At 41.6% G+C, this 27,100-nt stretch overlaps 1 protein-coding gene and 1 non-coding gene across 2 annotated transcripts; one reads left to right on the top strand and one right to left on the bottom strand.

Annotated features, from left to right (window-relative positions):
- Nucleotides 1–21,028: 21,028 nt before the first annotated feature.
- LOC137935614 (small nucleolar RNA R71) lies at nt 21,029–21,135 on the bottom strand. The gene has a single exon (XR_011109313.1). It is a non-coding gene; the product is annotated as a small nucleolar RNA R71 (small nucleolar RNA).
- Nucleotides 21,136–22,165: 1,030 nt separating this feature from the next.
- Nucleotides 22,166–25,457, top strand: LOC137967172 (uncharacterized; the record flags this gene model as incomplete). The annotated part of the gene is made up of 3 exons (XM_068813643.1): nt 22,166–23,104; nt 24,605–24,735; nt 25,346–25,457. Coding segments are annotated over 3 exons (1,182 nt in total), but the record flags the coding sequence as incomplete, so codon positions are not given.
- Nucleotides 25,458–27,100: the final 1,643 nt, after the last annotated feature.

Genomic DNA, 27,100 nt, shown 5'->3' with positions numbered 1-27,100 from the left:
ATATGAGGAGAATATGTACTCATAATGTGTTTACTTAATTGACAAATCTCACAACTAAAATTAGAAAATTCTTTTAAAGATGGAAGCAAAGAACGAAGTGAAGGGGTAAATGGATGACCAAGCAGTTGTGACAAAGTTGGGCCTCAGATGTAGTGGATGATAAGGCAGCTAATGGTGGAAGAGTGAAGTAGAACAAGCCCCCCTTTTCATGGTCGCCACCAATCACCTGCTTCGTAGTGAGATCCTGAAATACAAATGAAGACGATGAGAAGGTGACAGGGCAATTTAACTATTTGGTTAATTGACTAATAGAGAGCAAATTTAAAGGAAATTGAGGCACAAACAAAACATCTTGAAGAGGAATAGACAAGGTAAGAGAAGAGGAACCTTTGCCAAGGACCTTGGTTTGGGTCCCATTAGCAATAGTAACGAATTTCTGAGGAAAACAAGGAGATAATGATTGAAACAAGTGGTTGTTACCCGATAGATGTTTGGAGGCCCCGGAGTCGATGAGCTAAGAGGAAGAGGATGAAGAGGAAGAAAGTATACCTGAGGCAATAGTAGTAGCAGTAGTAGATAATGGGGGAATGGAGGATTCGATTAGGGACTTCATTTTTTTTAAATGCAACATAGTCTTCAGCAGTAAGAATCACATTTTCGGAGTAAGAGTCAGTCTTTTCTTCATGTTTCTCAACATTAACAGAGACTGGGTTAGCCATGGCACAATCAGGCTTGCCATGAAGTTTCTAGCATATTGACACAAGGTGGTTCTGACCACCACAATAAGTGCAAAGTCGAGGCTCAAAATGGGAATTATTCGAACCCGTTCGACCACCTCTATTTTCTTCCCCCATCAAAGTTCTACCCCCTCTCATATTTTTGCCCCGTCCTCGGTATGATGAAGATGTACCCCGATTGTCGGAGAACATCGCCGATGGAGCATCAATAGTAAAATGAGGGGATGGATCAGGTATCCATAGTTATGTACCACTAATGTCATCGAAGGATGGAAGAGCAGAGGAATTTAGAAGTTGAGTTTTAGCAACCTCAAGGTAAGGCTTAATATTCGACAAGCAAATAGCTGCTGCAAAGGCTTCTCGTTGTTGTTCTTGAACGGCAATGTCAGTGGAGTATGGCTGAGCTATTTTCCATTCTAGGAGAAGGCCCCGAAACTGGGCCAAAAATTCATGAATATTATCTCCATGTTTAGTATGCAGCATATTTTGTAAGACATCATATACCCTTGGTAATGAGGCAATACTCGAGTAAAGCTTAGCACAAGTGTCCCACATGTCCTTGGTTGTTTCAAAGTGTACCACATTGTTAGCCACATGCTCTTCCATGCTATTGATGAGCCAACTTATATCCATGTTATCATTTTTAACCCACTTGTGGTAGACTTCATCTTCTTCCTCAATCGGAGGAGGCAATTTAATAATGTGGCTTAAAAGGTCACGAGTAATGAGAACCCTCCGTACCGATTATGACCACCTAAGGTAATTGGAGAGACCTCTGAGTGGAATCATAGTAATATGGAGTATATCACTCTTATTACTGTTGTGTCCACTCTCCATGATGAGGCAAGTCAAATGTGGTGGTCAAGGGAAGGGGCCTTCTTCAAATAACAATTACTCAATGTAATTTGAAGAAGCCGTGGACCAAAGCAGTCACCAAAAATAAATTTCCTTCATGAGAGTAAGCTCCAAATTATCAAAAAATTTGTGCCTTTAGCAAGTGAGAATAAGATCCAGTCATCACTCAATTCCTCTTATATTCTTTCAAAAACAAAGAGGAGAAGGTAGATGCAACCGATTAGGCCTTAATCCAAATTTCAACACAAACCGAGAGAGAGAGAGAGAGATCAAATATTTAGAGATAATTTAAAAATAAAATCAAGACACTTGGAAGAAAATTTATCTCCAATTTATCTTCAGCTCATGGGAATACTTCAACAGAAAAAAAATTCAATTGTTGAAGTTCAAGAGAAACAACAAAGGGTAAGTGAATGTTGGAATTTCATCAAACATATAATGGGCATCCAACAACATAACACAAACCCATGTGCACCATTAAGTAGGAGAAGTTACAGCAACATGTGCTGGAATTCTACCTCAAATGAGATTGATCCAAGTTACATAAAGGTAATTGAATCTCAACCATTAATCTTAATAAGACACAAACAACAAATGATCTTGATTAAGCATGTAATTGATTTACAAGAAGATCAAGATTATAACATCATTTTAGTCATAAAAATAAATCTTCACAACATATAAATATTTATCTTGACTTGATGTGATTCAAAGTTCAAGAAGTAGAAAAGCCGTAAAGAGGAGTATGTAATTAAGGAAAGAAAAAAATTGTAAATAAGAAGAGAATTAACTTATCTCTTCATGGTTGAACTCCTTCTTTCACAAACTTCTTGAACAGATTCCATAATAACTTCACCAAGTGAGATCCTAAAATCCTTGCTCTGATACCATGTAAAATTTAGGATCTCATGAGAGGAACTTTCGATCAACGAGGAAGAAGAAGAAGAAAAGAGAAGGAAAGGAGAAGAAGAAGGACGTAGAAGGAGAGATTTTGGATTAAGGGAGAAGAGGTTTGTGTCAAGAGGAGAATGAGGGCTGGATGAATTTTTGGAAGGAAAGGAGAGAGCTTCAATGCCCTACCTCTTAGCCAATGCCTTTATCTATAGTCTTTACAATGCCCTTAGGGCTACAACTTGATGAAAAAAAATACATAAAAAGAACAAATATTTAGACCCATATGCCATCTTTAAGAAAAATATCATATTTCACACATATGCCACTCCTTTTATGTGTGGGTTTCTTGTCTTGAGCTTGTGGGCTTGAGCCCATCTTCCGACACAGTGTTGAATAATATTCCACAGTTATAGTAGTCAGGTAACGTTCTTTATATTGCGTTACGAATTTCTAATGAGTGCCCTTTACCCTCTGTTTTGTAGGCTCCCACTCTAGATTTGAAGCCTCTCCAAAGTCACCTCAACTACGTGTTCCTTGTAGGTGGAGGAACGTTACTAGTGATCATCTTCAGTAAACATAGTGCATTGCAAGAAGAAAAGCATGTGCAGGATGAAATTCATTTGCAGAAAACGTTCCATGATGGGCAATTGCTCGCCGCGAGTGTGTGTTAAGCACCTAGCCAATACTACCCAAAAGACCGGCGTATTAGGAGCGGAAGACATAGGTACTTAACCCAGGACCATAACATCACACCCCACCTTCACGAGCCGACGACCACGGCGACGCAACGACACTGGCCCAACCGCAGCATCGCAACAGCGGCGCGACCTACCAGTATTTTAATCCAGCCTTTGCGTGCAACGCAGCAGCACTGGCCCAACCGCAGCATCACAACAGCGGCGCAACCTACCAGTATTTAAATCCAGCCTCTGCGCCGTTGCCGGGATTTGAACTCGTGACCGAGCGCTAGCTCTGATACCAAATGTTAAGCACCTAGCCAATACTACCCAAAAGATCGGCCTGTTAGGAGCGGAAGACATAGGTACTTAACCTAGGACCATAACAGTGTGACATTACCTTGGTATGCGAATATTGAAATTATTTGGTTATTAATATGTTACCTCCTGGTTTGTCTAGGGCACAAAGAGATAAGAGTGAGGCCAAATACTATGTGTGGGATGACCCATAATTACGGAAGCATTGAGTCGAGCCAATGACAATAAACAAAGGTGTTGCTTGGGAAGCAACCCAAGGGGAGTTCGTTCCTTTTTCTCTTTTTTTTTCATTTATATTTTGGTTATTTGTGCCTTCTCTTTATATTTCACCTTACATTTGGGACAATGTAAGTTCTAAGTGTGGGGAGGGGATTTAGGTTGTGTTTCAATTTTGTTTAAAAATATAAAAAAATAAAAATAATTACAAAAAAATTCTTTGTTTTTGTGGTTTTTAATGATTTTTGGTTGTGTATGTCATGAGCAAGATTAAATTAGGCCCTTGAAAGATTCATAACATGATTGGATAAGTAATCTTCCAATTGAGAATGAATTAGTCTAGTTATTTTCATTGAGGATGGTAGTGACAAATTTGGTAGACAAAAGCCGGTGAGATTTTGAGCCTTTAGACTGACACATCCATATTACTCACTATTTTCTTTCATGAGAGATAATCTTCCATGGATTTGTTTATCTAGAACTTGCCTTGATTCTCTTTGAGGTCACATTGACACATGCATGCATGAACATGATTAAGGCCCTCTTTGTTATAAGCTACATAAGCCAAATAGCCTACCTTGTAATTATTATTTTTTCCTTTTGTTGAACCCCTTCAAGCTTTTTTTTTTTGTGAACCCACATTACAAACTTTAAACCTGAAAAAAAAAACCTTTACTCAAGCCGTAGAGCTAGTGGAGCATTGTTCATCATTATGGTTCATGTGGGTGTGCAAGAAATAAGTGGGGGGTGTCTGAATTTGTGGTATGGCTATGACTGGTGAAATGGAACATGTTTTCATCCTAAATTCTTGAGTTCCATTGTCAGTTAAAAAAAAGGTGAAGAGGAAAAAGAAAAGAAGAAAGGAAGTGATGGAGGGAATGGCTTTTAAAGTTACAAACTATTTGTGTTCATAATTCTTCCTAAAATTCCAAGAAAGGGGTTTATTTATATGAGATAGATACAAATTGAAGAAGGTGCTGGGTGGAGTGATTGGTTTTACATGTCTTATATTCGAGCTTGAGTTGATTCATTTTTGCTCCACTAGTTTCGATGGCTTTTGAGCTACATTCCCAAATATTTCCCACCTTGATCCTAAACCCCGTTACAACACTTGAAAAGTCCTTATGATTTGTGTTATGCATGTGATCTGCGTGGTGGAGAATAAGAAGATATGCAAGCCTATGGTAGATCATTTTCATTGGAATGAATTTGAGAGAAACACATACCCTTGAAATACTTGAGAGTCGAGTGTTTACTTCTGTGAGTGTCTACTTATTTAGTTTACTCCATCTTTGAATGAAAATGATTACTAAGTAATTGTAAGTTGTTTAAGAATTTGTGTTCATGATATTTTATGAGTTTGGAAGAGCTTGGTTTTTCTTTGTTGATGGCATTACAACTTTGGTGTTTTTTGGGAAAGTGAATTTGAGTTTTGCCCGAGGACGAGCAAAAGCTAAGTGTGGATGAATTTGATGAAAATGAAAAATGTCATATTTTTATCCCTTAATTCTTAGGCTTTTATAATTATTTGGCCTAAATATACTCATTATTCTTATATTTTTATTTAGGATGCAAATGGAAGCGTTAAGTGCAAAATGAAGTTAATTGGGCGATTCTAGACAGTTTCAACATTACTTCGTAATCTGAGCATAACTCTCTCATCCGAGCACTAAAAGAGATGATTCAAGATGATATGGAATTCCAAGAAAAATTTCTACAACTTTGGTGTTTAGTATTTTTGGCAATATAGGTTTATCTAGGTCGAAACCTGCCTTGAAGTCGTGACATGTGCATTGTGACCCAGACTAGATGCATGAAAAGAAAAACCCTAAACCGGGAGAAAGAAGGGGAATAAAAGGAGAAAAGGAGTTCTGAGACCCTGACCTCATTTTCTCTTCTCCAGATTTTCCTCTCTCTTTCTCTATTTTTTTCCTTCAGATTTCTTCATGGCCATGCATGGCTAAACTTTCAGACTTGGTCAAAAGAAACTAAAGCCTCAGTATCAATACAACAGTGAAATCTGATTTATTTTCATCGTTCAATTTATGTTTTGAGTATCTAATGTTCTTCTGAAATTTTCTTTTATAATTTTCTCATTTAATTACTAGGAGGCCTACTAGTTTATTACTCATTGCAATCTACTGCTAGGTTAGTTGTCAAATCCGTAATTGTTTGATCTCTCTAACCTGTGAAGCAATCGAGATTTGATGATTTGCTGCATCAGGAATTATTAGATTTGTGAAAAACGCTGGACTAAATTAAATGTAGCCGCTTGTGCTTGTGTTGTTTAGCTTTATCGATCTCTCTAATTCTTAAGGCTGATGCTAGATTAAACCTTTAGCACTTGTCTAGGGTTGTTTAGTAGTTAGGGTTAATTAGATCGCTTGTTTTCTAATTAACTATGAAAGGAGAGATAAGAAGATAGGTCCAACGATGTATATTCAAGTGCGAATTGATATATGCTTGCATCGATCATCAGTTGTGAAATTCCGATGGTGGATGTTGACTTAGACCAAGGTTTGTTCTTTTGATTGATTCAGATTCTTTTAATTTGAATTGTTTGTAAGTTTTTTTATTAAAAGTGTTTTCGTTATACTCTAACCCCCCCATCCTTGTTCACGGAGCATAAAAGTAGACTAATCACTCTTCGTAGGATCGATCGTTACTCGCACTACTACATATATTTTTAGGAGTATAGGTTTTATTTTTGGTTTCCTACGACAGCACACCAGAAGGCCGCTTGGTGACCTGGGAGTCCTTTGAAGAGGAAATGTGGGCTCATTTTGGACCAACAAAGTGTGAAGATTTTGATGAAGCTCTTTCCAGAGTTCAACAGGTCAGATCCCTTCGTGATTACCCAAAATATTTTGAGAGGTTAGGCAATCGAGTTCACGGTTGGCCATAGAAGGCTCTCGTTGGCACTTTTATGGGAGGATTGATACCCGAGATTGCCAATAGAATACGAATGTTCAAGCCCAAAACATTGAAGGAAGCCATCAGTCTAGCAAGAATGAAGGATGAACAGATTACAAGAACGAAAATGTTCACATGACCTCCATTGTCGAACCGTTTACCTAACAACATCACTCTAGTGAATCGTTCTACCCCAACAACGACACCAAAGAGATTGAGTTGGGATGAAATGTAGAAAAGGCGAGCACAAGGGCCATGTTTCAATTGTAATGACAAATTCACCCCAGGGCACAAGTGTAAGGGACCTCAACTACTCCTTGAGTGAAAAACCAGCAACCAAACCAAAGAATATGAGGCGGAAGATGAAGAATGGCAGATGGAAGATACTTTGGGAGATCAAGCAGAACCAGAAATCTCACTACATACACTAACAGTCTGGACATATCCATGAACCATACAAGTAGCAGCCACGATCGGATCTCAACACATGATGGTGTTGATTGACAGTGGATCCACTCACAATTTCCTGAGTGAGAAAGTAGCCCGATTTCGTCGACTCCCGGTGGTACCAACGAAATCATTTGTTGTTCGCGTAGCAAATGGAGAATGACTAATCTGTCATGGTCGCTTTGAGAAGGTAAAAGTGAATTTATAAGACATTACTTTTTCACTCACCTTCTATTTTCTACCCCTAGCAGGACTCGATATGGTTTTAGGCATCCAATGGCTAGAGATGCTAGGCTCCGTGGTCTGCAATTGGAAACAATTAACCATGGATGTCCATTGGGATAATCAAGCACGAAGATTACAAGGAATTAACCACACCATTCAAACAACATCATTGGTATCGGTTGTGAAAGAGATGCACCAAGGCCAAATGTCCACCCTGATGATGTCAAGAAAATGGCTTTCCGTACCCACCACGGCCACTTTGAATTCTTGGTGATGCCCTATGGTCTTTCTAATGCGCCCTCTACTTCCAGGCACTCATGAATGAGGTATTTCTTCCATTCTTGCATAAATACGTTCTTGTTTTTTTTTATGACATCTTGATCTATAGTGAGAATTGGGGCGACCACATTCAGCACCTGCGGCAGGTATTCCACCTCCTGCGCTCCCACCATTTATTCCTTAATAAGTCCAAATGTGAGATGGGGACTTCTGAGGATGCCTACTTGGGGGTCACTTCTACCTCCGAGGTTAAAGTGGACAACAACAAAATTTAGTCAGTGCTGGACTGACCAACTCTGCATTCGGTCACAACTATGAGGGGGTTTCTCGGGTTGGCCGGCTATTATAGAAATTTTATTCGTGACTATGGCCAGATCACCGCACCACTTACAAGCTTACTCAATGTTAAGCACCTAGAAATACTACCCAAAAGACCGGCCTGTTAGGAGCGGAAGGCATAGGTACTTAACCCTATGACCATAACATTACACCCCACCTTCGCGAGCTGATGACCACGGCGGCGTAACGACACTGGCCCAACAGCAGCAACACTGACACAACTGTGATAATACCTAGACACGACCTACCAGTAATTTTAATCCGGCCTCTACGACCTACTAGTAATTTTAATCCTGCCTTAGCGCGCCTTGGGACTCGAACTCGTGATGTGGGAACCTATCTTTGATACCAAATGTTAAGCACCTAGCAAATACTACCCAAAAGACCGGCCTGTTAGAAGCGGAAGGCATAGGTACGTAACCCCAGTACCATAACACTATTAGGTTCTTCCCAAGCCATGGATCCAGTCACCCTTCGTTCCACTCTTCCCTCCATGGATTCTCTTGACGCTGGAAGAGAATTCTTGTTACTGGAACGTGTAATGATGGAAATCAAATAGAACAAAGGAGCTTTAAAGGAAGCTCAACCTAGACCTCAGAGGGAGAATCCGACCTAGACCTCTGAGGGAGAATCTGACATGTTTAATCTAATTTTCTCAATACTTGATTTCTCCTTCCCTTGATGTCCTCCTAAATAGGGTTGAGGACAGAATAACAAAGGTGACCCATAGGTCAAGTGGTTCATGCCACATTGCATCTAAACCAACCCAAAGTAAACCAAACCAAATAAAATTACATGAAAAGTAAATTGACATAATTTAATTCCTATGCCTATGGATAACTCGTGATGCTATGGAGTCCATAACATCACCCCCTCCTGGAGAAAGAGCTTGTCCTCAAGCTCGAAGTATGGATAGAGGATGCGAATCGCAGCTAATGGCTCCCATGTTGTGTCACTGGGATCAGCATCTGCCCATTGCACTAGGATCTCCCAATCACCCTGAATGCGGTGAGCCTATGATACCTGTGCTGGAGTAGAAAGGACACGTCACTCATGTAGAGGGGGCAGCGGTGTGTGCAGTAAGGGAGAATCACCTTGGAAGGCCTCCAGTTGGGAGACATGAAACACATTGTGAATCCTGGCCTGGCTGAAGCTGCAAGTGGTAGGCAACTGTACCAATCCGGTCCATAATCTGAAAGAGACCAAAATATTTTGGAGAGAGCTTGTGGCATTTGGAGGCTGTCAGCGACAGCTGCCTGTAGTGTTGGAGACGCAACCATACATAATCTCCTGGAGAAAAGAAGACTTCCTGGTGCTTCTTGTCATAATACAACTTCATAGAAAGTTGTGCCTCCTGGAGATGGGTACTAACCTCAGTGAGGAAGGTGTCTCTTTCGGCTAATGTTTGGTCCAAAGTGGCGACTTTAGAGGTCCCTGGTTCATATGATAAAAGGCTGGGTGGTTCTCTACCATATACCACCTCGAATGGGGTTGTGCCGAGTGCATTGTGGTAGGAGGTGTTGTAACAGAATTCAGCCTAGGCAAGCCACTTAACCCACCTTTTAGGTGAGTCCCCCCAAAACAGCTATGATACATTTCAATTGTTCTGTTGATGACCTCTGTCTGACCATCAGTATGCGGATGGTAGGCTGAAGAGAAGGCTAACGTTGTGCCCTGTAGATTGTAGAGTTCTTTCCAGAAGGTACTTGTAAAGATTACATCCCTATCACTAGTAATGGAATTAGGCATCCCATGTAAGCGGACAATGTTATCCATAAAGAGTTGAGCGACCTGAGCTGCAGTGTAAGGATGCGCTAGAGGGATGAAGTGCCCATACTTTGAGAAACGATCCACCACTGCAAAGATAACGGATTTGCCTGACGAAGAGGGAAGTCCATCTATGAAGTCCATAGAAATATTAGACCAGACCTGTGACGGTAGCTAAAGTGGTTGGAGCAACCCAGCAAGACTTAATGTTTTAGCTTTATTCCATTGAATAGTCTGACAAGCCGCCACATAATCGGCTATACTGCACATCATGCCCCTCTAATAAAATTCCCGACTGATCCGGAAATAGGTTTTTTGTCGGCCCTCATGTGTACTATCATGGAAGAAGGCTAAAATACAGTGAATCAGTGGGGATGTGCGGTGTAGAAAAATTCTATTTTTGTAGAGGACCAGATTGTCCTTAACCATCCAATGGTTTGTCGTTGTCCCCTGCTGGATGTCATGACATAAAGCTATAATTTCTAGGTACTGTTGTGCCTCTTCCCGTATAGAATCCAACAAGAGAGCTCTGGGCTGACTGATGGCATGTAATTGCGGCTCTGGAATGTCTTGGCGAGTAAAAGCATCAGCCCCTACATTCAAACTCCCCGGTTTATACTCTACAGTAAAGTCAAACACCATAAGTTTACTTAACCAATGCTGCTACGGTGAGGTAGTGAGGCGCTACTCAAGCAGATACTTGAGGCTGCAATGATCAGTGCGAATAAAAAATGAACGTCCCCAGGAATAAGGGCACCAATGCTGTATAGCTTTCACCAATCCGATCAATTCCCTCTCATAAGTTGTTAAATTGTGGTGGTGTTGTCCAAGTTGGGGGCTAAAATAAGCAATCGGGTGGCCCTGTTGGTGTAACACTGCACCAATACCGCCCCCCAAAGCATCACATTCCACAACAAAGGACTCATCAAAGTCGGGTAGCTACAAAATTGGGGCGAATGATAAGGCCTCTTTCAATTGCTGAAAGGAATGAGCCGCTATCTCTGACCATGTGAAGGCATTTTTCTTGAGGAGGTTGTTGAGCAGAGCTGCAATTTGGCCATAGCTACGAATAAATTTTTAATAATACCCAGCTAGGCCCAAAAATCCCCTTAAGGTTGTAATAGATGTAGGAGGAGGCCAATCTGTTACGGCCTATATCTTACTCTGGTCTACTTTCACCCCCACTACTAAAATAATGTGGCCCAAGTATGCCACTTCTGACGTTCCCATAGAACATTTGGACCGATTTAAAACCAAATGATGTGAATGGATAAGAGAAAATATCTGGTGAAGGTGTTGAAGATGCTCTTCCCAACTATTGTTGTAGACCAAAATATCATCGAAAAATACCAATACGTATTTCCTCAAGAGAGAGGAAAATACCTCATTCATGAGGGCCTGGAAGGTGGAAGGTGCATTTGAGAGACCAAATGGCATTACGAGGAACTCGAAATGGCCGTGATGCGTGCGAAACGTTGTTTTTTCGACATCTGATGGGTGAACTCGGATTTGATGATAGCTAGATTTCAAATCGAGTTTGGTAAAAATAGTAGCTTCAAGTAGCTCATCTAGCAACTCGTCCACCACTGGGATGGGAAACTTATCTTTAATAGTATGGGCATTGAGTTGCCGGTAATCCACACAAAACCTCCATGACTTATCATGCTTTTAGACCAGTAATACCGGTGAGGAAAAAGGAGACCTACTGGGCTGAATAATACCCTGGGCTAGCATCTTCTAGCACTGCCTTTCAATCTCATCTTTCTGTAAGTGGGGGTAACGATAAGGATGCACCACTATAGGCTCAGTGCCCGTTTTCAAATGGATACGGTGATCACAGTGCCTAATTGGCGGTAAAGCAGTAGGGTTCTGAAAGATATCCTCAAATTCTGTAAGTAAATGAGATAACTTATAGTTGGCCATGGATTGGACCTAAACAACCTGTAGTGCACAGGGCACTCGTGCTTGTGTGCCATGCAATATAATCTGACGTTGGTCCTCTGTAAAGGACATGGTCAAAGCTTGGAAATCCCATAGTATTGGCCCCAACAATTATAGCCATTTAATTCCTAGTACCAAATCGAATCCTAAAAGTGGAATCACCAGGAAATCTGCAATAAATGCATGTCCCTCAATATCAAAGTGTGTGGCTAGAGATATGCCCACACTAGTAATTTTAGCCCCATTGGCTACAAATACAGAAAGGCCGGTCTGTTGCTGGACTACTAACCCAAGTTGTTCTACCGCCGGCTGACTAATGAAATTATGTGTACGGCCAAAGTCCACTAAAGCCAGTAACTATAGATGATGTAACTGGGCTTTAACCTACATTGTACTAGAACTGCGTAGACCAGTCATGGCATGAAGGGAAATCTCTAGACCCTCTTGATCTGTCTCCACAATCTCCTCCTCAGATAGTATGTCGTCACCATCCTCTAATAGACATATACTAAATAATCTTTTGCATTGGTGACCAATGACATATTGTTCATCACAGTTAAAACAGAGGCCCTTGGCCTTTCTCTGATACACTTCCTGTCTGTTGATTTTTTTGAAGTAAGGAGCAGGTGGAGCCGAATTAGAGCTATTTGGGCGTGGGGCTACACTGTCTCTAGAACATGGAGGTCCATAATAAGGGGTTGGCGTTAAGGTATTGTGCCTTCCTTGCCAAGCTGGTTTTCTGACCAATGACTCCTTTAAAACATGCTGCGTGTGCTCAATTGACCTGGCTAAATTCATAGCGTGGTCCAAATCTGTAGGACCATGTAATTCAACTTCCAGTCTCAGAGCTACTGTCAAACCCGGAGTAAAAATATGAACATACTGTGTGTGACTGACAAACTGGTTTGCTCGGGTTTACCTTTCCTGGAAGGTCTTTTGGTACACCTCTAGTGATCCAGTTTGTTTGTAATTGATTAATTCACCCAAAGGATTTCCACTAGCTGGAGGACCAAATCTCATCATGCAAGACTGCCTAATGGTTGCCCAATCCTGAACCAATTGGTCATTTCGGAATTGGTGGTACCATAGAAGCGCTTCATCGAACATGTGGTAGGCGGCCAAATAAACTTTCTCATCCGCAAGTATTTTTTTATGATTAAAGAACTGATCACACTTGGCTAACCAAATCAAAGGGTCCTTAGACCCATCATACATAGGAAATTCAAGTTTTAAATACCTGGGAACATAATTTGGTCCATGAATGGAAGGCCCCAGATGGGGATGGTGTTGACGCATTGGTGGTTGTGGGGGACTGGTGTGTGGAATTGATGGTGGTCGGCCTGTGGAGAGTAGGCAGTCGGTGGTTGTGCTCGTGTACCATTGTCCTCTTGTCACCGAAGGAGAGCTTGGATGGCAGCATCCATTGATTATATAGCTTCACACAAGTTAGTGGTTGTCTGACGCACCTTCCAGGGATTGAGCCTGAAGGTCTGTCCTCTGCCTATTATCTTCCACTAATTTCCTCAAATCCTCGGGGGAAGAGGAATCCCCAAGGGTGGACTTGCTCTGATACCAAGATGTGAGGTTCTTCCTGAGTAATGGATCAAGTCACCTTTCTTTCCTCATGGATGCTCTAATACCAAGATGTTAGGTTCTTCCCGAGCCATGGATCGAGTCACCCTTCTTTTGCCAACTACCAACATGATGTCAATAAGTCCACTTGGGCAAACACCAATCCTAACATGCAGTAGACATTGAAGGACTATGCAGACACGTTCAAGGAACCAACCACACTACCACCCTTAAGAGATATCAACCATCACATTCCCTTCAAGGAAGGTACTCAACCCATCAATGTCCGGCCCTATAGATATGCATATTTGAAAAAAGAAGAGATTGAAAAATAGGTCCAAGAGATGCTCAATATGGAAGTCATTCGACCCAGCACCAGTCCATTCTCATCTCCTATTTTGTTGGTAAAAAATAAAGATGGCACTTGGCAATTCTGCACAAACTACTGAGCACTAAACGCAGCTACCATCAAGGACCGATTTCCCATCCCTATGGTAGATGATATGCTAGATGAGTTGTATGGGGCAGCATATTTCACCAAATTGGACTTGCGAGCTAGATATCATCAGGTACGAATACATGCTTCTGATATTCCAAAAACTGCCTTTAGAACCCATAATTTGAGTATCTAGTCATGCCTTTTGGTTTATGCAATGCCCCATCCACCTTCCAAGCCATTATAAATTCAATATTCCATCATCATCTTCGCAAGTTCATTCTAGTCTTTTTTTATGATATTCTTGTTTATAGTCCTACCTGGGAATTACATATAGAACATGTCAGAACCACATTAGATATCCTGACACAACATCAGTTTTTCATTAAAACAAGCAAGTCTGATTTTGGAAAACAGGAACTAGATTATTTGGGCCATATTGTGATGCATCAAGGGGTAAAGGGAGACAACAAAAAAATTGAGGCCATGGTAGCTTGGCCACAAATAGCTAATATTACCAACTTGCACGGATTTTTAGGCATGACTGTTTATTACTGGAAATTTGTTCGAGACTATGGACTTTTGGCTCCCCCCCTTACCAATCTCCTCAAAAAGGGAGGTTTTTGGTGGACCGAAGAAGCAATGGATGCATTTAAGTTGCTCAAGCAAGCCATGACAACTAGCCCGACTTTAGCGATGCCAAATTTTAATGACTCTTTTATTGTTGAAACTGATGCTTCGGGTGATGGAATCGGGGCAGTCCTTACTCAGTAGGTCCAGCCAATTGCATTTATGAGTCGTGCTTTGGAAATTAGTAAAGGAGCATGGTCCATCTATGCGAAGGAAATGCTCGTGACTGTGAAAGCAATTCGGACCTGGCGGCCCTATCTTTTAGGCAAAAAATTCTTCATTCGAACCGATCACAGGAGTCTCAAATACTTTCTGGATCAACATGATCAACTCCTGTGCAACAAAAGTGGGTAGCCAATCTTTTGGGCTACGACTACGAAATTCTTTACCGGCCAGGACGAGAAAATTCAGCAGTTGATGCCCTCTCTCGCCACCCTGACAGCCCTATCCTAAACCGCCAATCAACTATGGATCCCATCGGTCCATACTCAATACAAAATAGTCTTTATTTCTACAAAAAGAGAGTAGTTGTTCCACAAGCTATCCGCAACCAGGTGCTAAAGGAATTTCATGAAAATAAAATTGTAGGGCATTCTGGAGTATTGAGGACATTCAAAAGGCTAGCTCCACAATTTTATTGGTCATCCATGTACCAGTCTGTCCAAGACTATATTACACAATGTGAAGTTTGCCAAAGAACCAAAACTAAAACTCTAGCCCTAGTCCTAGCGGGATTACTTCAACCACTTCCCATTCCCTGTCAAGTGTGGGATGATATCAGTTTGAATTTTATTGAAGGCCTTATATCCTCCCATGGCAAAGTTAATCTTTTGGTGGTTGTAGATAGACTCAATAAGTATTCTCATTTTTTCGTTTTATCCCATCCTTTTTCTGCAAAGATTGCAGCTGAACCATTTGTAGAGCACATCCTCAAACTCCATGGCATGCCAAAATCAATCATTAGTGACTACGACTCTGTCTTTATAAGCAAATTCAGGCAAAAAAATTTCACTATGTCAGGCACCAAGTTGAAACTGAGCTCCGCCTACCATCCGCAGACAAATGGACAAATAAAAGTTGTGAACCGTTGTGTTGAACAATACCTCCGCTGCTTCGTCCATCAATGGCCACGAAAATGGTATAGTTATTTACCTTGGGTAGAATTCTGGTATAACACCACCTACTACAGTTCCACGGGGATGACACCTTTCCAAGTCTTGTATGGTCTCCTTCCATTCCGCATGATTTTGATGGGTTATATCGGGTTAATGAAGTCGATCAAAGCCTCTTACACCGGGATAAATTGCTCCAACACTTTAAGAAGAATTTGGACAAGGTAGCTATTATGGACTCCATAGCATCATGAGTTATCCATAGGCATAGGAATTAAATTATGTCAATTTACTTTTCATATAATTTCAATTCGGTTTGGTTTACTTTATTTGGTTTGGTTTAATTTGGGTTGGTTCAGTGTAATGTGGCGTGAACCACTTGACCTAATGGGCCATCTTTGTATTTTCGTCCTCAACCCTATTTAAGGGGACGTGAAGGAAAAGAGAGGCAAGTATTGAGAAAATTATATTTTACAGGTCTGATTCTCCCTCAGAGGTCAAGGTCGGATTCTCCCTTTGAGGTCCAAGGTTGAGCTTCCTCCAAAGCTCCTTCATTCTAAATTGAGTTCCACCATTACTCGTTCAAGAAACAAGGTTTCTCTTCCAACGTCAAGATCAACCATGGAGGGAAGAGAGGAAAGAAGGGTGACTCGATCCATGGCAAGGGAAGAACCTAACATCTTGGTATCAGACAGGTCCACCCTTGGGGATTCCTCTTCCCCTGACGATTTGAGACAGTTAGTGGAAGATAATAGGCAAAGGACAGATAACCAGGCTCATGCCCTGGAAGAGGTGCGTCAAACAACCTCTGATTTGCGTGAGGCAATAAAATCAATGGATGCTGCCATCCAAGCTCTCCTCCGACGACAAGAGGACCATGATACACGAGCCCAACCTCCAGCTGCCTACTCTCCACCGGCCGAACACCATCCATTCCACCCACCACCTCCCCCACAACCACCAATGCGTCAACACCATTCCCATCTGGGGCCTGCCATTCAAGGACCAAACACTGTGCCCAGGTATTTAAAACTTGACTTTCCTACGTATGATGGATCTAAGGACCCTTTGATTTGGTTAGCCAAGTGTGATCAGTTCTTTTACCATAAAAAAACACCTGCGGATGAGAAAGTGTATTTGGCCGCCTACCACATGCTCGATGAAGAGCTTCTATGGTACCACCAATTCCGAAATGACCAAGTGGTTCAGGATTGGGCAACTTTTAGACAGTCTTGCATGATGAGATTTGGTCCTCCTGCTAGTAGCAATCCATTGGGCGAATTAATCAATTACAAACAAACTGGAACACTAGAGGTGTACCAAAAGACCTTTCAGGAAAGGTTAGCCCGAGCAAACCAGTTTGTTAGCCACACACGGTATGTTCATATTTTTACTGCTGGTTTGACAGAAGCTCTGCGTTTAGAAGTTGAATTACATGCTCTTACATATTTAGACCACGCTAAGAATTTAGCCAGAGCAATTGAGCACAAGCAGCGTGTTCTAAAGGAGTCACTGGTCAGAAATCCAACTTGGCCAGGAAGGCACAATGCCTCTGCGCCAAACCATTCCTATGGACCTCCAAGATTTAGAGACAGTGCAGCCCCACGCCCAGACATCTCTAATTCAGCTCCACCTGCTCCATACTTCAAAAAACTTACTAGACAGGAAATGAAGCAGAGAAAGGCCAAGGGCCTCTGTTTTAATTGTGATGAACAGTATGTTTTTGGTCACCACTGCAAATGATTATTCAGTATATGTTTGTGGGAGGATGGAGACGAAATACCACAAGAGGAAGAAATTGTGGAAACTGACCACGAAGATCCAAAGATTTCCCTTCATGCTATGACTGGTCTATGCAGTGCAAGCACAATGCAGGTTAAAGCCCAATTACATCATTTACAGTTACTGGCTTTAGTTGACTCGGGTAGTACACATAATTTCATCAGTCAACAGGCGGCAAAACAACTTGGGTTAGTAGTACAGCAACAGAATGGTCTTTCTGTATCAGTAGCCAATGGGGCTAAAATTACTAGTGTAGGCATATCACCAGCCACACACTTTTTGAGGGATATAAATTTGTTGCAGATTTTTTGGTGATTCCACTATCAGGATTCTATTTGGTGCTAGGAATTAAATGGCTACAATTGTTGGGACCAATACTAAGGGATTTCCAAGCTCTGACCATGTCTTTTATAGAGGACCAACATCAGATTATATTGCATGATACACAAGCACCACTCACCTGCGCACTACAGGTTGCCCAGGTCCAGTCCACAAATACATGCCAGTTATCTCACTTACTTACAGAATTTGAGGATATCTTTCAAGACCCTACTGCCTTACCGCCACTTAGGCACTGTGATCACCGTATCCGTTTGAAAATGGGGACCAAGCCGGTAGTGGTACGTCCGTATCGTTACCCTCACTTACAGAAGGATGAGATTGAAAGGCAGTGCCAGCAGATGTTAGCACAGGGTATTATTCAGCCCAGCAGGTCTCCTTTTTCTTCACCGGTATTACTAGTCCGCAAGCATGATAAGTCATGGAGGTTCTATGTGGATTACCGAAAACTCAATGCCCATACAATTAAAGATAAATTTCCTATTCCAGTGGTCGACGAACTGTTATATGAGCTACATGAAGCTACTATATTTACTAAACTCGATTTGAAATCTGGCTATCATCAAATCCGAGTTCATCCATCAGATGTGGAGAAAACAGCGTTCCGCACGCATCACGGCCATTTTGAATTCCTCGTAATGCCATTTGGTCTATCAAATGCACCTTCCACCTTCCAGGCCCTCATGAATGACGTATTTTCCCCTCTCTCGCGAAAATATGTATTGGTCTTTTTCGACGATATTTTGGTCTATAGCAACAGCTGAGAAGAACATCTTCAGCACCCTCACCAGGTATTTTCTCTTATACATTCACATCATTTGGTTTTAAATCGGTCAAAATGTTCTATGGGCACATCAGAAGTGGCATATTTGGGTCACGTTATTTCAGCATCAGGGGTGAAGGTAGACCAGAGTAAGATACAAGCGGTCACAAATTGGCGGCCTATTCCTACATCTATTACAGCCTTAAGAGGATTTTTAGGCCTAGCTGGATATTATAGAAAATTTATTCGTAGCTATGGCCAGCTTGCAGCTCCACTCAACAATCTCCTCAAGAAAAATGCTTTTACCTGGTCAGAGACAGCAGCTCATTCCTTTCAGCAATTGAAAGACGCCTTATCATTAGCTCCAGTTTTGTAGCTCCCCGACTTTGAGGAGTTCTTTGTAGTGGAATGTGATGCTTCAGGGGGCGGTATTGGCGCAGTGTTGCACCAACAAGGCCACCCGATTGCTTATTTTAGCCGTCAACTGGGCCAACACCACCACAAGTTGGCAGCTTATGAGAGGGAATTGATTGGATTGGTGAAAGCTATACAGCATTGTGATAGATGTCATATTCTGACATGAGAACTAGGTTAATTATAATAGAATAACATTTATAATTGTGTTATAGGTGGTTATTTACCGGTTTTCAAATGAAATGAGCATTTATTGAATTTGGCATTAATCACTGTCGATATTGCATATTTCTCTTTCCTGAATTATATTTCATTATTTTTTAGTTTTATTTCTTCTTGAAATGCTTTTTATAGATTCAATTATGGAATTTCGGGAGAATTTGGGTGGAGAAGAAGATATTTACCAAAATGCCCTTAGTGAAATGGAGGTAATTTCTAGGGCAAATCGTTTTAAAATAAGAAAAATCATATTTAAAGAAGAAGGGGAGCGTCGAACGGGAGGAGGAGAAGAGCGTGAAAAGAAAACAGAAACAGAGTATCGACGAAAATAGAGGAGCACCGTCGACCGAAACAGGGGAAGACCCGAGAGGAGTTTCCCACCGTCGTTCGTCGGGCCACTGCCTTTCGCCGCGCCACCGTCGTCTACCGCCGTCCAACAACCGAGAACAAACCCAAGGAGAGCTTGAGAGAGTCTCTGTCGAGGTGAGTTCGACAGTAGTCGCTCGCCAGGCCGAGAAGTGATCCGAGAGGGCTTCTCCAGTGCCAATCCCGCTTTCCGACCATCCTCCGGTGTCTATCACATAGTTCCGACCAGTCCCGGAGCCATTCCGACTCCAAACGAGACTCGAGAGAGCCGGTTAGAGATCTTCAGCTCTGTTTCACTCTTCGACGGACCTTCCCTCCGTCCGTCGGCTTCCAACCTTCGTCGCCGACATCGTCTCTACCTCCGGCCACTCACACTTGCCAACCCGAAGCCATTGATTTCAGGAAATTGCAGCACCCGTGAGAATGAGTTGCTGCCCGAGCGAGAGGAGGAATAAGGGGAGTAAATCGTCATTATTGAATTTAATTTTTATATAGTTTGAACTTAGGTTTTTAATGTTAATTGAATCTGATTTGATAATTAATGTTTATTGAATATTTGTTTTCTAGATATTTGATTAAATTTGCTAATTAGGGTAGGATTATAATTGAGGTGGGACTTTGGTATTTTAATCCGATTTCTATCTTTAACTCTATGCGCCCGAGAGGGGATAGACGCAAGGATTGAGAAATCGGATTCGTGGTTACGTAGCGCTCGAGAGAGGCACGAATCACCATAAAATCCAGAGTTGACGTTTCTCATTGTGCAAGTAGTTAACCAGATGATTGCTTGATAATTTAGGATATAATTAGTGTTTAGTTCATATTAATTCATCATATTTGGTTAGGCTAGTTGACTGAAGAATACACAAAATTCAGTCCTCCCTGTGGATATGACCCTCGCTTCCCGCTAAATTACATGAACGATTCGTACGCTTGCGAGGTATTAAAGCCGATGTAACTAAAATTATACATCAAGTTTTTGGTGCCGTTACCGGGGAGGCACGTATTAAGTGTATTTCTTTGTTCTCCATAGTCTTAGGTTAGATTTATTTTTATTTTATTTTATTTTATTCATTTTTTTATTTTTTTTATTTTATTTTTATTTTTATTTTTATTTTATTTTTTATTTTTTTATTTTTTTTTATTTTTTGCTTTTTTCTTTCATAATTTTAGCTTGGTGATTTTTTATGGAATTATTTCTATTTCTTCTAGTTAGTTCATATTTTTAGTAGTGAGTTTGTTAGCTTAATTTGATAGTTCTTTTTGTTTCTTTTTGTGTTTTTATGCACGGGCGCCGCTCCCTAGGTGGACCATTAGCTCCCTTTGTTGAAGAGGTAGAACATATTTGTAGGAAAACACCCGAAGTTAAGTTAGGAGCTACTATGGCCAATCAGGGTGAACCATTACAGTTACCTGCAGCAGGTGACCGTAGAGCCCTGAGGGATTATTCTATCCCATCCCACTTCATCTCACCTTCTTGCATTATATTGCCACCCACTACTGCCGCCAGTTATGAGTTGAAACCGGGTGTGATCCAACTCCTCCCTACATTCTATGGGTTGGAGAAGGAGGACCCATATTACCACATCAAGGAATTCTTAGATATTTGTGCAACTTTCAAATTCCAGAATTTCTCAGATGACTCTATCCGGTTAAGACTTTTTCCATTTTCACTTAAGGATAAGGCCAAGTCTTGGCTTAATTCCTTGGAGGTGGGCAGCATTACTTCATGGGACACATTAGTCACAAAATTTTTGTCCAAGTACTTTCCCATTCAGAGAACTACAGCCCTCAGGAGAGAAATCTCCAACTTTATGCAGCAGGAGGGTGAACACTTTTATGAGGCTTGGGAGAAATGGAAGGATTTGATACGTAGGTGTCCGCATCATGGGTTTGAGAAATGGCATTTAGTGCAATACTTTTATCAAGGTCTTACACCCCAAGTTAGATCCATGGTAGATGCAACGAGTGGTGGGAGTTTGATGGGTAAGAGTGCTAGTGAGGCGTGGGACTTCTTTGAAACGTTGAGTGATCAATCTCAGCAATGGGGTTCGTCATTTAATGTTGATAGGAGATCCCACGAAGCCAAAAGAGGGGGTCTCTACGAGGTTAGTGAAACACCTATGATCATGGCCAAGATTGAAGGGTTGACTAGAAAAACTGATGCCCTTATGGTGTCCAAGAGTTCACCTGCTCTTAACCCATCTACTGTCTGTGCCATATGCTCTGGTTCATCTCATCCCACACAAATGTGTCCATCTAGTTCATCCTACCCAGAGCTCATTGAAGACTTGAATGCAGTCCAGAATTTTCATAGACCAAACCGGAATGATCCTTTTCCAGAAACATATAATCCGGGTTGGGCTAGGCACCCAAATTTCTCATGGTCCAAGGGCCCACAGGTTGGGGGTCCTCCAGGGTTTACTCAACCCCAAGGTCCGCGCCCACACTTCGATCAACAGCCATTGATTCCACAAAAACCTTCACTTGAGGATACACTTCAATTATTCATGCAGAATACACAGTCCTCCATTGCTAAACTTGAAATGCAAGTGAGTCAGTTGGCCAGCCACATGAGTGAAGAAGCACAAAATAGACTCCCGAGTCAAACCATTCCTAACCCCAAAAGCACACATGAGAGTGGATTGAATTCCAAAGCCCACCATGAGCAAGCCAAAGCCATAACCACCCTTAGGAGTGGTCGTGAGTTGAACAATGGGTTAGGGATCACTAAGTCTAAGGAGTCAAACGATGACAATGGGGACACATCATTGAGTGAAGAACCTCCAAGTTCTCCACCAACAGCCAAGCAGATCCCTAACCACGTCCCACTAGCTCCTTATCCGCAGAGGTTATCGGGCCCACCTAGGAAAGGAAATAGCATGCATGAAACATTGGAACTGTTTAGTAAAGTTCACATTAACATTCCACTTCTTGATGCTATTAGGCAAGTCCCTGCCAATGCCCGATTTTTGAAAGACTTTTGTATACAGAAGAGAAAACAACATGTTAAAAAAAAGGTCTTTCTTACTGAGAATGTAAGCTCAATTCTGAAGCACAACACTCCTCCTAAAGTTAAAGATCCTGGATGTCCCACAATTTCATGTGTCATTGGTGAACATACCATCCAGAGAGCTCTTCTTGACTTAGGAGCAAGTGTGAATTTGCTTCCTTTCTTTGTGTACCAGCAATTAGGTTTGGGGGAATTGAAGCCTACCCCCATCACACTTCAACTAGCTGACCGTTCTGTCAAGATACCACGAGGAATAGTTGAAGATGTTTTGATAAAAGTGGACAAATTTCTGTTCCCGGTTGATTTTATTGTTCTTGATACAGAACCAGTAGTCAATGTGACCAACCAAATTCCTATCATCCTAGGACGTCCCTTCTTAGCCACATCTAATGCTATCATTCATTGTAAAAGTGGTGAGTTGGAGTTGTCTTTTGGAAATTTTAAGGTCTCATTGAATGTATTTAATGCCGGGCACCACCCACTTGAGTCTGATGATCTGAGTCCTGCATTTAAGATAGAAACTGTTATGCTTGATGACGAATCCACTCTTGAATCTTTTGAGTCTTGCATAACATCTTTAGACATAGACTATTTTGATGAGGAAACATATTTTCGAGAGGTTAATTCTTTACTCAATTTTGTACCTTTGTTGGAGGAAGCTTATGAGGTTATCACAACTGAACATCCACATGATCTTCCTCTTGACTTGGACAAACCTTTTGAAACTTCCAAGCTAGATCTTAAGCCACTTCCTCCCACGTTGAAGTATGCGTTCTTGGGACCCGTGAACTCATTACCAGTCATTATTTCCTCTTATTTGAGTACTGAGCAGGAGGAACAATTGACTGAAGTTTTACAAGCACACAGAGAGGCATTGGGGTGGACTCTTGATGCCTTAAAAGGGATTAGCCCCTCCATATGCATGCATCGTATTCATTTGGAGGAGGGGACTAAAGCCTCACGTGAGATGCAACGTGAGAGAAGAAGTCATCAGGTTGCTTGTGACAGGAATCATTTACCCTATTTCCGATAGCACCTGGGTGAGCCCAATTCAAGTTGTCCCTAAGAAAGGGGGGATAACGATAATGAAAAATGAGAGTGGTGAATTGATTCCCACAAGAACTACCACCAAGTGGCGTGTCTGCATTGACTATAGAAAACTTAATTCCACCACTAGGAAGGATCACTTCCCACTACCTTTCATTGATCAGGTACTAGAGCGATTGGCCGGCCATAATTTTTATTGCTTCTTAGATGGATACTCCGGCTACAATCAAATTCCCATTGCTCCAGAAGACCAGGAAAAGACCACATTCACGTGACCATTTGGCACCTATGCTTACATACGCATGCCTTGTGGTTTATGCAATGCACCCGCCACTTTCCAACTGTGCATGATGAGTATCTTTTCTGACATGATTGGTGAACTTTTAGAGGTCTTTATGGATGACTTTTCTGTGTTTGGCTCTAGTTTTGATACATGTCTGCACAATCTTTCACTCGTATTGTCCCGTTGCATTAAGTCCAATTTAGTCTTGAATTGGGAGAAATGCCACTTCATGGTGAAAGAAGGAATTGTTTTAGGACATGTAGTGTCTGAGCGGGGTGTAGAAGTGGACAAAGCCAAGGTTGACCTAATTGCCAATCTGCCACCACCTACTTCTGTGAAGGGGGTGCGTTCGTTCCTTGGCCATGCTGGGTTCTATAGGCATTTCATTAAAGACTTTAGCAAAATTTCTCGTCCTTTGACGAATTTGCTTGCTCAAGATGTTGCTTTTGCCTTTGATGATGCCTGTATTCATGCTTTTGAGACACTGAAGAAATGTTTGTCCACTGCACCCATTGTCCAACCCCCTATTTGGTCTTTGCCTTTTGAGTTGATGTGTGATGCCTCTGACTATGCATTGGGGGCTGTTTTGGGGCAAAAGACGGATAAAATGCCCTGTGTCATTCAATATGCTAGTCGCACTCTTCATGATGCTCAATTGAATTACACTACCACTGAGAAGAAGTTGCTAGCTGTTGTGTTTGCCTTGAACAAATTCAGATCATATCTGTTAGGGTCAAAAGTTATAGTGTTCGCTGATCATTCTGCTTTGAGTACTTATTATCCATCAAGGACACTAAACCTCGCTTGATTTGATGGACCTTGCAATTGCAAGAATTTGACCTTGAGATTCGAGATAAGAAGGGTTGTGAGAATGTTGTTGCTGATCATCTATCTAGGATCTGTGTAGTACCTCAGGAAGGATTCCTTCCTTTAAATGATTCCTTCCCTGATGAACAACTTCTCCAAGTATCCCAGTTGCCTTGGTTTGCTGACATAGTCAACTATCTTGTAACTCATAAGATTCCTGATTATTGGAGTAAACAAGATAGGTTGAAATTCTTTTCCCAAGTCAAACATTTTTTTTGGGATGACCCTTATTTGTTCAAGATGTGGTCTGACCAAGTCATTAGGCGTTGTGTACATGAGCAAGACTTTGCCAATATTCTTGAATTTTGTCATTCCCACGCATGTGGTGGACATTTTGGAGCTAGAAAGACAGCGGCTAAAGTCTTGCAATGTGGTTTCTATTGTCCTTCATTATTTAGAGATGCCCATGAGTTTTTTCAGGTGTGTGATAAATGCCAACGAAATGGTTGTTTGTCTAGGAAGAACATGAGGCCTCTTAACCCCATTCTTATTGTTGAATTGTTTGATGTGTGGGGTATTGACTTCTGGGTCCTTTTCCTGTCTCGTTCGGCTATCAATACATTCTTGTTGCTGTTGAATATGTCTCTAAATGGATTGAAGCTATATCATGTAAGACAAACGATCACAAAGTGGTGGTAAAGTTTTAAAAGAAAATATCTTTAATCGGTTTGGTACCCCGAGAGCGATCATCAGTGATGGGGGATCTCATTTTTGTAATAGAGCATTTGAGACCTTATTGAAGAAATATTCCATCACTCATCGGGTGTCCACTCCGTATCACCCCCAAACTTGTGGTCAAGTGGAAATCTCTAATAGGGAGATCAAACGGATTTTGGAGAAGTCGGTTCGCTTTGATAGGAAAGATTGGTCCACTCGATTGGACGATGCCTTATGGGCCTATCGAACCGCTTATAAGACTCCGATTGGGATGTCTCCATTTCGCTTAGTGTTCGGCAAAGCATGTCATCTACCTGTTGAGCTTGAGCATAGAGCTTATTGGGCCATTAAGGCTTTAAATTTTGATTTAACTCAAGCGGGTGAGGAGAGAAAGTTGCAATTGAATGAGTTGGAGGAGATATGTCATGATGCTTATGAGAATGCCAAACTGTATAAGGAGTGAACAAAGCTTTTACGTGATAAATCTATTTTTCGCAAATCTTTTACTGTTGGGCAGAATGTTTTACTTTATAACTCACGATTGCATTTATTTCCAGGGAAGCTAAGATCCAGGTGGTCCGGTCCATTTGAAGTTACACAGCTGTTTCCTCATGGCGCTATTGAGATCCGCAATCACGGAGATGGGTCGATCTTCAAAGTTAACGGTCAGAGGCTCAAACCGTATCTTGAGAATATCCCCACACCGGAGGAGGTGATGGTGATTTTCTTGGAGGAACCTGTCATTTCATCTTGAATGTGTCAGAGTCTTGCTTACGACTATAAACTTAGCACATTACGACTAAAATTCCTTGTTGTAACGTATGAATGCAAATGGAAATGCTCTTGCTTTCAAATTTTGCAAGATCTCATATGATTTTCAGATATTTTACGATACTAAGTGTTAGTCACATGCTAATGAGGAGTAAATGTTCTTCATTTTTTCTTTTTATATTATTGATTTAGATGAATTTTGTGGGTAAATTCCATGCAAACCCTCACGAGACATAACTCGTCCACTACTGCAGAGTAGGGGTTTAACGGCTTGTTGCATGCGCTAAATGCAATCATGCTTCCTACGAAAGTGGCATTTTGTTTTCCTAGGCTTAATTTTGGTTCGATTGTTGTTTTGCTAGGGACTAGCAAAGATTTAGGTTTGGGGGTGTGATAGATGCCATATTCTGACATGAGAACTAGGTTAATTATAATAGAATAACCTTTATAATTGTGTTATAGGTGGTTATTTATCGGTTTTCAAATGAAACGAGCATTTATCGAATTTGGCATTAATCACTATCGATATTGCATATTTCTCTTTCCTGAATTATATTTCATTATTTTTTAGTTTTATTTCTTCCTTAAATGCTTTTTATAGATTCATTTATGGAATTTCAGCAGAATTTGGGTGGAGAAGAAGATATTTACCAAACTGCTCTTAGTGAAATGGAGGTAATTTCTAGGGCAAATCGTTTTAAAATAAGAAAAATCGTATTTAAAGAAGAAGGGGAGCGTCGAACGGGGGGAGGAGAGGAGCGTGAAAAGAAAACAAAAACAGAGTATCAACGAAAACAGAGGAGCACCGTCGACCGAAACAGGGGAAGACCCGAGAGGAGTTTCCCACCGTCGTTCGTCGGGCCACTACCTTTCGCCGCGCCACCATCGTCCACCGCCGTCCACCGCCGTCCAACAACCGAGAACAAACCCGAGGAGAGCTCGAGAGAGTCTCCATCGAGGTGAGTTCGATAGTCGTCGCTCGCCAGGCCAAGAAGTGATCCGAGAGTGCTTCTCCGGTGCCAATCCCACTTTTCGACCATCCTCCAGCGTCTATCACATAGTTCCGACCAGTCCCGGAGCCATTCCGACTCCAACCGAGACTCGAGAGAGCCGATTAGAGATCGTCAGCTCTGTTTCACTCTTCGCCGGACGTTCCCTCCGTCCGTCGGCTTCCAACCTTCATCGCCGGAGTCGTCTCTACCTTCGGCCGCTCACACTTGC

This window comes from Aristolochia californica, unplaced genomic scaffold (genome assembly GCF_029961685.1).
Source record: "Aristolochia californica isolate CCGP_79_NKW_82.1479 unplaced genomic scaffold, dmAriCali1.0.hap1 SCAF_6, whole genome shotgun sequence".
Lineage (NCBI taxonomy): Eukaryota > Viridiplantae > Streptophyta > Magnoliopsida > Piperales > Aristolochiaceae > Aristolochia > Aristolochia californica.
This window is presented reverse-complemented; position numbering and strand designations above follow the sequence as displayed.